This window comes from Vigna radiata, chromosome 2 (assembly GCF_000741045.1).
Source record: "Vigna radiata var. radiata cultivar VC1973A chromosome 2, Vradiata_ver6, whole genome shotgun sequence".
Taxonomy (NCBI): Eukaryota; Viridiplantae; Streptophyta; class Magnoliopsida; order Fabales; family Fabaceae; genus Vigna; species Vigna radiata.
In genome coordinates, this window is record NC_028352.1 from 7,465,775 (window position 1) to 7,480,552 (window position 14,778).

The 14,778-nt window shown below is 29.4% G+C and overlaps 1 protein-coding gene across 1 annotated transcript; it reads left to right on the plus strand.

The window, feature by feature from the left end:
• Positions 1-10,334: 10,334 nt before the first annotated feature.
• Positions 10,335-14,573, plus strand: LOC106756511 (probable 2-carboxy-D-arabinitol-1-phosphatase). The gene is made up of 9 exons (XM_014638973.1): positions 10,335-10,731; positions 10,858-10,963; positions 11,543-11,759; positions 11,865-11,983; positions 12,180-12,278; positions 12,845-12,898; positions 12,968-13,066; positions 13,308-13,415; positions 13,800-14,573. Exons 1-9 carry the CDS (start codon positions 10,379-10,381, stop codon positions 14,172-14,174), a joined length of 1,530 nt encoding a protein of 509 aa, XP_014494459.1. The 5' UTR covers positions 10,335-10,378; the 3' UTR covers positions 14,175-14,573.
• Positions 14,574-14,778: the final 205 nt, after the last annotated feature.

Below are 14,778 nucleotides of genomic sequence, written 5' to 3' on the forward strand. Positions count from 1 at the left end.
TATATATATATATATATATATATATATATATATATATATATATATATATATATATATAAAATTATTTAATAGCCCATTGTATAGATTAGAATTTATATAAAATATATTTTTATATATAAAAAAATAAATATATTATTGTTATTTCATTCAAAATGTAACATGATTAGTCATGATCATGATGAAGTGAAAATGTGTTTTCATAGTTAGATTGAAAACAAATTATATAAATTTATTAATTGTGTAATATTGATAAAATCGTATGATTAGATATTTCTATATATATATATATATATATATATATATATATATATATATATATATATATATATATATATGAATATTCTAAAATTATTTAAATTAAAATTATAGTAAATAAAACTTTTTGTTATATAATTTATATTTTGTAATTAATTAAATAGCATGTCATAAATATTAATATATTTAATTTTAATATAAAAAGGGAAAAATACACTCTTGATACAAAATCTTTAATTATGTTAATATCTTTAAACTTCATTAATGATTAACATGATAAAATACATATTTAATCTTTGATAATGATTAGATGGGTTGATTAAAAAAATTAGCATTAATATATAATTAATCTTCAAAACAATTGTGGTTTTTAATTTTAATATTTCCTCCTAAATGTAACATAAAAAAGGATAATGATATTTAGACAACATTTTTTTGACAACATTTGAACATTAATTACGTGTCAATCTGTGATTGGTAAAAAATTACTCCACAATAATGTTTATGATTATTATTATTGATTGTGGAGTAATATTTGACCAATCACAGATTGACACGTAATCAATGTTCAAATGTTGTCAAAAAAATATTGTCTAAATATCATTGTCTCATCAAAAAATATAGCATAAAATTATACAATAGTCATCACATATTTAATATAAAAGATCAGAGAGATAAAGGATTGTAAAATATAATTTACATTAATCCAAAATAATCATAAATTTAAAACTTTATATACAATATAGTTGTATCAAAACTATACACAGGAATGGTGATCTCAACCACAAAATAAAACAAAACTAAAACAAATGAAGTTGTTACTATAAATGAGCATTAAAAACATCTTCATTAAGGGTCTGCTCAACTGAAACATCATCACACCCTGCTTGCACCTACCAAATGATTATAGTCAAACCAAACCAAAAAAACATGACAGCAAACACAAACAAAAGGGTAAGCTAAATTCAAAAACAATGCATATAAACTTAACACAATTCATACAAGAACCAATTGTAATATAATTCAAGTCAAACATCCTAATATATATAGACCTAGACTAGATTGTCCGGACCAATAATGAATGTCGAGCTATGCCGGATTATGCACTTGTGGTGACCACTACTGCTTTGCAAAGCCCTTGCCAAATAGGTTTCACCTACCATACATCACAAGGTTAGTCTGTACCACGTCACAGACCATACTGGAAGCGCCTAGACTAATACCTCCTGCTACTCTCATTACATGCGTCAAACTTCTCTATTTGAGAATGTATGACCATCAGAGTATCAGGATAACCCCTAAGACTGAGTTACATGCATTCATTCTAACAACACTTGAAACCATACCAAGAAGTTTCACCTTGGAACTAACCTTCACAAATTTGAATCCACTTGATAATTTATACACATTTTCTTTCACTTTTACATAGTATACCAATACATGAAACTATTAATCATACATTAAAGAACTAGAAACACCATAACAAGTAATTAGAAAACACATAATAATACAATTTTTCTTCATAACAGCTTGATACCCACACTACGCAAGGAAAATGGCTTGGAAACCTTCACCAACAGCTTCAAAAGGGTCCAAAACCCCTAAAACGACCTAAAGAACATCCAAATCTAATACCCAGAACCCAAAATTTGAGATTTCCGAAACCTGAAAATCCAAAACTAGTGCAATGGCGCTCAGGGAACGCCCAAGGGGCACTAAAGCGAGTTTCTTTCGCAAAAAGGCGTGATCTTCTCGGAAAAAGGGTGCCCAAAGAGTGCCCAACGCTGCACCAGGTTTTAAAACTCTCATATTTTGAATTTGGTGACCCTCTACACAAGTTTAAGTGATTTTTAAATACTGTTAGGCGTTGGGAAACATCAAAAACATACATCTAACTTGAATTGACCACTCCAAACCCAAATTGACCATTCTATACTACCTAAACTCACTTTTACCACTTCCTACACCAATTTCAGCAAACTAAAGGCCTAAACAAGCCCTAAATAACTTAAAAACAAACCTTAAACTTCTTAATTCAATTCCAAAATTTCACTAAGCAACCCTTTAATTTCCATTCAAAACCACTCAAACACTAACCATTGACCACCCTTATTGGTTCCACCCAAAGCATACTTTTAACAAATTTCAATCGACCCCATAACAGACTTAGAAAAACTATTTCCTCACACCAGTACATACCTCACAGTTTCACCTATTAAAACCCTTCCTTTTTAGCCTTAAAACCCAGATATTTGATCATTCACCACTCTAAACAACTTGGTAGTCAAATAGAACCATCCAAACAACTTTATAAGATGTAATTCATAGCAGCAGCAACATAACAACTTTAACCATAGTTAGAACAAACCATCAAATTAACTAAACATACTTGATTGCCTAAATTAGCATAACAGAATTCTTGAAATTCTAAACTCAATCAATTTAGCAAACATACAAGCATCAAACTCATTTACACAACATCAATTAAAAGTAAACATCTAGCTTTCCTTACCTCACAAGAAACTGTTTGACTCTAAGAACATTACATCGCTTGCTTGAAACGCAAAGAATTTCTAGAAAAAACATACGAAACATCGAAGGGTGATCGAAAAGAACCCTTAGGACTTCAATTAACCAAGAATCAAGGAAGGGAGACAATTTGATGTGTGCAAAATAGTTTCTATGCATGATCATGAATCGAAAGTAACAAGAAAAAAGGAGTATAAACTTACTTGCTCTAAACGAATAACTGATCAGGTAGAAGTAGAGTCAACTCAGGTGTAATCTCCTAAGAACTTCCGGACATATTATCAAGGGATGGACAATTTTAAAGAGATGTGAGAAAAAATAAAGAGAAAGAGTTTTAAAAAAATAAACGTTGTTTTAAATAATAAGACAAGTTTAAAAATTTTTATTTATATTGTTAAATTATTTTAAAATAAAATAATAGTCTTATTATTTTAAAACACCTGTCGACTCTTATATTATGTAAACAGATGTGAAAACTAAAAAAAAAAAGACAAAATATATCTTAAATTCCCTTGTGAAATTTAAAAGATAAAATTAACAGAATTAAAAAATTTAGTACTAAAATGACAATTTTTCTTATTACTTTAAAAATAAAATATATCAATACTTAATCTACTGTTTACCTATTTAATTTTATAAACAATTTAAATTACGCAATAATATTATAATACGTGATAAAAAGAAGAAAAATAAATTGGTGGTGGGGTGCAAAGATTAAAGCATCACGAGAGATATCTGCACAAACTATCCCTTCTCTCTATCTCATTCATCAATGCCATGTCAAGAGAAGTTCACATTTCTCATGACTATTTCAAGTTTTGCAATAAATTCACAAATCTCAATATTTCCACATTTTTTTTCCTGGTAATAAACTACAACATTTCATGAATTTCAAATCTTCCATTTTAAACAGTTTTTAATTTAATTAAATTTTAAGTATTTATAAAATTTGAATAATTTTAATTAATTTTTTTATTAAAAATATTATTCGGTTAAATATTCAATTCTTTTTAATTTGATCTAAATATTTTCATAATTAGATAACATAAATATTATTTTTATTTTTAACTTATAAACTCATTTATTTATTTCTTCTTCAATTTCCTCCAACTAATTAATAAGACTAATTTGACCTAAACTTTTTCTGTTATAATAAAACTTATATTGATGATGGGCTTAACTAAAACATTTTTAACAACATATTCAATTTTATATATACTTATCATTTCATTTTTTTTATGAGAAACATTTTCTTTAACTTAAAACATCTCCCCAACGGTATGGAATATGTCTTTTTCATTCTTTTACTGGATTCTTCCTTCAAATGTATGGTTACAAATTTGAAATGATGGATAATTTTTTTTATTAAAAATAAGTGTTAGTTAAGATTAAAAAAATTAATGAAAAATAATACTATATTATTCTTATCAGATTACTTTATGAGGTGATGAATTAAAAAATAGTATTAAAGTAACATATACTTGATGTGTAGATAATGTATATTAATAATATATTGGAGATACTTTTGGAGAAAGTGTTTTTAATAAATAATAATTATGTTTAACTCCATGTTTTTATTTTTATAGAGCAATGTATAACACAATCATATGTTTTTATCCATATAAATTCAAAGGAATTTTCTTGCATATAGTATGAAATGAACTTATTAATTGATTATTTATGTTTTTTATAGTCATAAAATATCTTAATAATCAAATTGTAAAAGAAGAAAAATTCATACTAAATATATAAACAAGTCTTCCAACACGAAACCTTTTATATCTTAAATTTTGAAACAATATTTAACATTTTTATAATGTATTTTCTCACAATTAATTTACTCTCATAAATTGAATTCAAACTTAAACTTTCAAGAACAATACTTATTTTCGTCTTATTGTTTTTTTTAACGCTTTTTTCTATCAAGTATAAGGTATAATGATATTAAATAACATTTTTATAGGTTCTTCTGAGATTTTTATATAATGGTAGTATAATATTGACATAGTCCTTTCCACTATTAATTTATCTTATTGTTATTAGTACGTGGTTGTAGACATTTTCCTGTGTGTTATGTAAGAAGGTAAGTTATTATTAATAGTTGTGATTGAGATGATATAATATAATTTGATTGTATAAAATTATGAATATATATGGTGAGTCTCAGTCAAATATGAGTATCAATTTTTATTATTTGAGTGTTTACATTATCGTAAATATCTCCAGATGGGAGTAATAGGGGTAGATAATTCTGCATAATTGTATCTAATATAAACTTTACTCAATAAGCTCTTGATGAGAGAATGATGAAAAATAACACAGGGAGAAAGTTCTTTAGAAAAGAGTGATGACAAGTAACACCTTTATATTTCACTGAAAAAACTCTGAATAAGAGTGATGGAAAGTGAAATTTGTTTAGAAAAAACTTGTGATAAGTTGGATGAGTAACTGTTATAGTGATGAATTGTTGTTGATAGGTTATATATAAGAGTTACAAAATAATTCCTTACGCTGAGATCATTCGTGGTTGTATCATATACTATAATGTTATGGTTTGAACAAGTGATGATAATATGTTTCGAATTATTATTTAAGACAATTGACTTTATAATTGCTTGACAATTGATAGAGTACAATGGAGTTGTGAGACACCAAAGTTATGAAAGGTTTAAGAAATGATTTATATTATTATTAATGTATATTATTGATTAGGCTTAATAGCTTATTTAGTTCCTATGTTAAATGATTTTTTTCAATTCAGTACCCAGTTTTAAAAGTGCATACATTGAGTCTTAAAATTGTCAAAATTATATAAATCAAGTTCTTTCCGTTAAATAGGTAGAAACGGAATTAACTACCCGCTGAAATGGCGAAGGAATCTGCACATCTTCTTCTCTCACCTTTATTTTTAAAATAAACTCCTTTGCCATCGAAAAACATATGATATAGAAGAAAATGTGCAGATTCCTTCTCTACGTCAATTGAGAATTAATTCCGTTTCTGTCAATTTAATGTAAAGGATTTGATTTATACAATTTTAACAATTTTTGAAACCAAAACTGAAGAAAAAACCACTTAACGTACGTACCAAACCTATTCATTATAATGTTTTTGTTAGCTCACCTTATTTGTATATTTAACTACAATAGTCGTATTTTTATATATAAACAAACATTGTGAGGAGACGTATCAATATTTAGTGGGAAGAGTGTTTTGGAAAATGCTATAAATTGATGTAATAAAGTTTGTAAGATCTTATAAACAATAGATGTATTTTATGGATTTTATGTAATGAAAACTTGGATGAATTTTAAATTTGAGAAATAAATAAATTTTAAAATTATAGTTTCAACCAATCATGGTATCATAGGTAAATTAAGCAATTAGTCAAGAAAATAGTAACACCAGCCTCGTAGGAGTGTTACATCAAAATCCATTTAAGTCTCGTATATATTTTTGTGAATATATTTTTAAAATTTAAATGTATCTTTTAAATATGATCTAAAATAAAGTAATTGATATTAAAAAACTTAGTTAATAAAATTATATTAGAAAATGTTTGTATAAAGAAAATAAATTTTTCCAAAAATAAATTTAAATAAATTATATTGGTTAATGAAAAGATGGGTTGGTGTGAAGAACTGAGAAAAGACATAGCAGTGGTGGGGTAGACTTCACAAGTTATCAAGAGGTATAATAATTATTGAGAAAAATGAAAAAGAAAATAAAAGTATAAAATATAAAATGCTAGCTGTGAACAATGGCTTCTTTTGAATGTTAGATTGGTGAGTTTTCTCTACATTATCCAAACACCTAGTTTGAAAGCAACTACGCACCAAGCCAACGAAGCTATAATATATATATATATATATATATATATATATATATATATATATATATATATATATATATATATATATATGAAAAAAATTGTAAGGTTTTTGAAATATATACAGTACTATGTCGATCTTGATTGTTTTAAAATTTGTCTCTAGTTAAAATGGAGACGTTTGGACAACTGATCTTAGTTGTTTTAAAACCAACCTTCAATCTAGTTTGAGTGGTTTTAATGTTTATAATATGAGAAAGAACATATCTTAAAATATATTTGAAGATTAGACTCTTCTATTACTTACTAATATTTGGTTTTGACTGTGCAGTCTTATTATAATGGTTTAATTGTTTCTTTTATTTCCAGTTTGGTTGAAGTGTGTCAAATTCGTCCTTCTTTTAAAAAAATATCAATTTTATCTCTATATAGAAAAAATTTGTGTCAATCGAGTCATCTTTTTGTTCTTGTATTTTTTTTTGTGATTAAACGTTCTCTTAATTGTGACCCTCTGGTCATGTTTGTTGGTTCTGATTTTAGTTATGTTGTTTGGTCTTTGTTGTATTCGGTTTATATTCGGCTTCTATTGCTTATGACAGTTCGATATTTTTTTATATTTGTTTCAGTTACTTAAATTGATTATATATTGTAGTCTGTTTTTACGTTTTGGAATTAATTCAATATCGAAGTATTTCAGATTTTTGTCTCTGTCTTTTACTTTATTTATTTTAAATATCTATAATTGCATTCTTAATTTGTAATAAAATCATTTAAAGTTGTTTGTGTTTAGTGTGTTCTGTTTTGAAATGGATTCATGGTGTGTTGTGTTTGAGAAGAACAGAGCATGAAGCAGACAAGTAATGTGGTTTGTGGTTTGCACTGAAAGAAGCAAATTATACGAAAAAAAATGATAAAGTTTGATCTAGGGATTCAACAGAGTCATCGATTGAGTTTGAGTATTATAGCCGCGAATCAGGAAAGTTGGGTATCTTTAAACATGACACCATCCGCCACAGAGGTTTTCTTCCTAATAATTAAATGGAGAAAGTTTTTTTAATAATTTTTTTTGACAATTTTTTGATAATATATACGTGACAATTTATGATCAGTCTGTTTCAAATATTTTTTTAAACATAAATTTAAACAGACTAATAAAATAATGACACGTGTCCTATTGTAAAAAAGTTATTAAAAAAGAGTTCTGAAGATATGATTGTCCTGATTCAATTGACCCTTATCATCCTCTCACTTTTACTTCTTTCTATTAAATTTCAAGCTTTCATATATTAAATACATAGATAACCAGACGGAATGAATCTTGAATTGATATTCATCTAATTCATTGTTCTCTATTAGTGTTATAAATTATTAAAATAACAAACATTATTAAATTATAAAAGAATTTCAAAAGTAATAGTTGTAAAAGTAAATATAAATAATTTATAATTTTATGATAAGTAATTCTTATTTATTTTATGGCCAACTTTTTATTATAGGTAATTATTTTTTGTTTAAAGAAATGGTTAATGAATTTGTGTACATTAAAATGGTTTTTTTTATTATTGTTATATATAATTATTAAAAACATGTATTTTTTATTATAAAAGAATTATTAATTATAATTACTACCCTAATCACAAGTGTTGTTGCATTTGTGTGTATGTATGTTTTAAACATTTATATTATATTATAACTTGATAATTTGTGTAAATTGATTAAGTTAATACATAATAGAAAAAATAATAAGAATAGTAAAAAGTACTTTCAAGTAAGTATTAGAAACTATAAGTATAATAAAGAAAAAGAAAAAATAAAAAAGATCTGTGATCATTTCATACAAAATATTTAAAAAGAGTGTTTATTTTAAAAAAAAGTTAGTAATTATATATATTTTTTAAATTAATTAATAATTATATTATAAAGAGTAAAATGAAAATAAATATTAAGTATAAGTATCATATGTATTTATAGGTATAAATTAATATAAAAAGTATTATTAGTATATGTTCACAAAAATAAATAATATTTATAATTTTATCAAAATTTTTTTATCAATTAAGTTTAAAAATACGTAAACAATATATTGATTATGTATATTAAAAATAGTTAAATATTGTTTTCATCTCTAAATTATCACTTTTTTTTTTGTTTTTTCATTCTTTCAAACTTTAATTAATTTTTGTTATTCTATTTTTAGTTTTCTTTTTCCTTTGATGTGGTAAATAATTAGTCACGTCCCAAACTTGTTTGCGACATATGTCCCAACAAATAATTAGTCATTTTCTAAATTCATTTAAGACATGTGTATTGTGTCTTAAGGTCGGCAAAATAACTCAATGACAAGTAATGTGTCACATTTCCAAAATGACTTAGGTCATCAAGACACGTGTATTATATATCCAGGTCGACAAAACATCTGATAGTTCAGTGAGAAGTCATAGCTCGGCAAGACATCCTATAGCTCAATAAGGTGCATTAAGAAGTCAAGTAGCTTGATGCAAAGTCCAAGCAGTTGGGTAAGGTGAATAAATAACTCATGATAGTTCAGTGGAAAGTCCAGGTAACTTGGTAAGATGTACGGAGAACTCAAATAGTTCATTTAGAAGTTTAGAGAGATCGACAAGGTGTTATACGAGCTATTTGGACAACTTACCAAACTATTTGAGTTCTTAGCACACCATACCGAGCTATTTGAAACTCTCACTAATCTAACTAAGTTCTCTATGTACTTTACCGGACTATCAAGACTTTCCATTGAACTATTTAAGTTATCAATTCACCTTACTTAGTTGTTTGAACTTCTTATTGAATTATTTGACTTTTCGATGTACCTTATCAAGTTCTAGGGATGTCTTGCCGAACTATTTGATTTCTCACCGAGCTATCTAGATATCTTACTGACTTGGAGACACAATACATGTCTTGTCGACCTTATGGGCTAGGGAGGTGACACATTGTTTGTCACCAAACAATCTTGAAGACCTTGGGACACAATACATGTGTCTTAAAAAGTAGCACACCGTTTGTTACGTAAAATAAAAAACTAATAGTGTTGGTTACAAATGATTAAATCAGTGACTTCTAAAAAGAGAGGGACAAATATCAATCAAAGTTTAGAAAAAAAATGAAAATAAAAAATATAGTTTAAGGAACAAAAATATATTTAGCTTGATTAAAAATTATGATTAAATATTTTTATTTTTTATTCCTAAACTATTAAGTGATTTTGGTTTTACTTCATTTTCCAAATGATCTAATTAGTTTATATAATCAATTCTCAATAACTAATAACATTAGTTTTTTCTTTGAGGTGGTATACAATAATCCATGTCATCATTTAGTTTGTGACAGAGGAAAAATTATTTAATTTAAAAGGTATTTTTTTTTCAGATAGGCAATCCCATTGCTGCCTCTTACCGTTTGCCGTTGTCGCATTATGCGAGTGTTGGACACCGTCGTTGGTGTCACCAACATCTCTTTTCCATGTTCGTTCTCCATTTCAGATTGGGAAATATCATAGTAATCAATTGTCATGTGTTGGTCTTTATTGGTAAATATTTTATTAATGTTTAAAAGTAAGACCATCTTAAAAAATTACACATAATAAGATTTTTAAGATAGAGGCTTGGTTCTTGGGCCACGTGTCTTTCCGCAGGCATCTCCCTCCACGCAGAGCGATATGGAAACAACGGCAACCAACCATATTATTACATAATAATAATAAAAAATTAAAAAGAAAGAGAGTCTGGCAGCAGACACAGTACGATGTTTTTGGTGGTAAGACCATGTGGTTCTTCTTCTGCGGGTATTCATCGTCTTCAACCCACTCCCACATCGCACCGTAGTAGAAACGTCGTCATTAGATGCTCGCTCACCAGCGTGCAGGAGAAGAAGGAGAAAGCTCAGTTGGATTCGGAGCTGCAGCCTTCCCTGGCATTTCCGCCGATCAGGGCGGCGAAGAGGGTGGTTCTGGTGAGGCACGGGCAAAGCACGTGGAACGCGGAGGGGAGAATCCAAGGAAGCTCTAATTTCTCTGTTCTGACGAAGAAGGGGGAGTCTCAGGCTGAGACCTCACGCCAAATGCTCATCGACGACCACTTCGATGCCTGCTTTGCCAGGTTTCTTCATCATCATCATTATCATCGTCTTCCATTGGTTAATGCAATTATTAATTATTATGATTATGACTCTTCGTGACACTTGATTTTCTTCTTTGTGCTCTTTATTGTTCTAATAATGTGTAGTCCTTTGGCTCGATCCAAGAAAACCGCTGAAATCATTTGGGGATCTCGCCAGGACCCCATCATTACCGACTTTGATTTGAGGGAAATCGATTTGTACTCCTTTCAAGTATGCTATGCTCCACTCTCACACAATTATCATTTTTTTTAGTTCAATTTCTACTTAATGTCTGTTTAGCAACTTTTATAGTCAGTGTTGACCAATTGTAAATTTTGCTCACTGAGATTGTTTATATTCTATTTTCTCTCTTTATGTTCCCTGGTAACTAAAAAAAAAACATAATTAGAGTGCACTGTGTTGACTTAATGGTCAGATACCTGCGCTCATACATGCTGGTGATGATTTGTTTAGTGAAAAATTCATATAGGGAAGGATTCTCCTTGTGCATGAAGACATGTTGAGCCGACAATACTAGTGTATCCAATAGGCTGGAGAAAACCAGTTGTATGAAAAAATAGAATAACTGTTTAAGAAAACATTTTGCTTTCATTCTTTTCTTGCTTTCACATGTAGTCATAAAACGTGTCACGTTTTTGTGATGTCAAAGATTTATATACGAAATAGTTTTACTATTTGTTGCACTAATTAAATAAGCCTGTATCTTTTTAAGTACTACAATGGTGTTTGTATTGTACCGAGGTATAGCTTGTGACTTGGTGAGGTGTGACTGATATTGTGTTACTTTAGGGTCTGCTGAAGCATGAGGGGAAAGCAAAATTTGGTTCTGCTTATCGTCAATGGCAGGTGGATGCTGAGAATTTCATCATTGATGGTCATTATCCAGTTAGAGAATTGTGGGAACGTGCTAGAAGCTGCTGGACTAAAATCTTAGCTCATGATAGCAGGTCTGTTCTTGTGGTTGCTCACAATGCTGTTAATCAGGCTCTTGTTGCCACAGCAATTGGTACCGGTTTCTCCCTCTGAGGAAATTTTGATGATGAAAAGAAAAGATCAAATTTTTGTCAATTTGAATAATATGCTTAGTTTTTCTTCCATTCCTAAAAATCAGGTCTGGGGTCCGAGTATTTCAGAACATTACTTCAGAGCAATTGTGGTGTTAGTGTGCTGGACTTCATCCCAAGATCTGAGGATGGATCTCCGCATATTTGCCTTAACCGCTTAAATCAGGTATATGACCCATTTACTTGGTACAATGCCACAAAGTGGACCATCTGAGGTTAAATGTGGAATTGGCTTTGTTATCCCCTGCCCATAACTTCAAAGCTAATGTGAATGAAGACTGTGTTATTCCCTCTTTATTAACAAAAAAATGTTTTTTATTACAAAAAAAATGTTCTACAAACACAGTTGAACCTTAATGCAGACCCCTGGTTCACCTATTGCTGGTGGGAAATCTGGAGGTCGAGAGACAAGTAAGAGGATCATACTTGTTTGTAATGGATCAACACAAGGAAATACAGAGGTATGAAACAGTGGCTAAAATGTATTTGATAAATTTCTAAAAATTGAGTCTTTATTTAACTTACTTCTGTGAAGTTAAAACTGATATGCTGCTGCGTATACTATATCCTTTTGAGCTATTTCTTTTCTAGTACTTGCAGCGAAGTGCTTTCTTATGAACCCAAGCAATGTCAGTTGAAACATTAAGTAATTACGGAGTGTTCTTACGACTCATTCTAATATCCAATGCAAGTTGCGTTGAAATGAAAATTGTGAGATATAAAACCATTTGTATGCTTTCACCCAAAAATCTTCATGTGAGATATAAAATCATTTTTGTTTTAATAAAATTTTCATGTGATGGCCGTGATGCATAGCATGAGCTTATTTGGGGATATTTCACCCAAAAAGTTTAAGGTTTTTGAGTAGTTAGTTCATTTTTCAGGTTTTCATATAGTCAACCATGTGGTTTAGAGTTGTGCTTTCACCAAATAATTTAATCTTTTCAGATAATTGATTGATCTGGTCTATGATCTCAAATGCATTTCTTTACATCCAGGTTCTAAACAAACTACCTTATGTTAACAGGATGGTTTTCCTTTGGGTGGTGATCAACCATTGAACATGCTTGGTGTCATACAGGTATTACATCCAATAATCAGAAATAGATGGGGAAAAGTTATTTCATCTGACCTTTTGCATGTATAACAGTCCCAGAAATCTGCAGAGCTACTACTTGATTTGAGAGTGAGTTCCATAATTAGCAGTCCTAATAAAGCCTGTGTTGGGACAGCCTCGGTAATCTCCCAGGTAGGCTCACTTTTGGTACTTTGTAGTTAGTTCCTTCATGCCAAATTCCTAGTTCTATTATGTCAAATTCCTATTTCCTAGTTTAATATATTAATTGCAAGTACTTGCATCTACTTGTACACTGACTCTGGTTTTATACACACATTCTCCTGTTGAATTGTATGCCTGAACTAGAGAGCTTTGGTTTCTTTTTCTATTTATGTTTGTTCTCCTCTAATTAAATTGTTAGATTTAAATTTAGGTACAAGAAGCTGCAGACTGCTTGGGAGCTGACTGTGTGCCTCGATATGTTGAGATGAAGCAGATGGGGGACCTTGATGTTGAAGCTATCTTCAAACAATCTGAAACGGCAAGTAATGTTTGAATGTGGAAACATGGATCAATCATTTGTTCATATTTTATTTTCTCTGAAATGGATACCTTAGTTGATGTAGTATTTTCTGTACTGGGAGGATGTTTACAAAGGAATGATCACAAAAACTTGCTAAATACAAATTGAAGATATAGATAAAAAGCGTGATGACAAACAATGTTGAGAAGTAGAAGGAAATTGTGACCATCTCAATGTACCAAGAAATTCAACTATAAAAAGGTTTTGCCAAGTGTTTGGTACCAATAGCTGCTTGTAATTTCAATATCCATCTTTCTAGTCTTCTTAAACAACAAGGATTGGTTTACAGTTTATGTGTGCATTATAAGTATGTTCTGTCTAATTTTCATTTATTTACTGCAGGATATATCCAATTTTCCGCCATTTCAACCTGGTTGGTTAAATAGAGTTGATGATGGACTGAGAACAACATTATGGAATCAATCTGGAAAAGCCTGGCTATCTTTGTTGGATGAAATATCTGATGAATCTAAGCAAGGAGAAGTTATAGTGGCAGTTGGTCATCCTGCAATAAACATAGCACTAATGGGGCACTGCCTTAATTTGAGCAAAGAATGGTTGGGATCATTTCATCTTGATGCAGGAAGCGTTAGTGTTCTTGATTTCCCTGATGGAGCTAAGGGAAAAGGTGTCATCAGATGCATAAATTATACTGCACATTTGGGGAGGTGGTCCATACCTATCACAAGATCAACAGAAGATGGTGAAGAGTTTTAAGTGTAAACATGTGATTCTAAAATGGAATTGTAGAGTTTCAGAGGTTCAACATGGTCAAGATGGTTGAAATTTCAAGGCATCATGACTGCAAAAGTGAAATCTTATAAGGTATTTCACTTATAAGATCACTTCAAGATATAGATATTACTTGATGTGATATGTACAGTTCATAACACCAATCATCCAAGATTACTTTCTCAATTGTGCTGCATTTTTCTTTTCAAATAGCAATTTAGAATATAGACTATTTTCCTGTTTAGAAACAAGTCAATGAACTGTGCTCCTGTTAGCAAATAATGACACTGGAAGAAATTGACAGAACTCAAGATACAGCAAAAAATGCTAAGACTCTGATGAAATTCGTTATTGAAGAGGCATTGAACATGTCATGGAACAAAAGTTGTTCTGTCTAGTATTTTTTATTCTTCTTTCTTCTACAGAAGACTAGTAAAAGAAAACGTGTTCTATATTTCCTTTGAATATAGTAAAGAATCCAGAGAAATATGAAAGGGAAAACAGGTTTCTTAATATTATATACTTTTAGATCCAACTATCAAGGGTGTTTTAAATTTCCATTGAACCAATCTTCAATTCTCGTTTAACA

Bases quoted from the DNA above. Each gene is read 5' to 3' on its own strand.
- LOC106756511 (XM_014638973.1), top strand. From the start codon at position 10,379: ATGTTTTTGGTGGTAAGACCATGTGGTTCTTCTTCTGCGGGTATTCAT. The intron at 12,279-12,844 runs GTATGAAACAGT...TTATGTTAACAG, and splicing joins CAACACAAGGAAATACAGAG to GATGGTTTTCCTTTGGGTGG. The intron at 13,067-13,307 runs GTAGGCTCACTT...ATTTAAATTTAG, and splicing joins CAGCCTCGGTAATCTCCCAG to GTACAAGAAGCTGCAGACTG.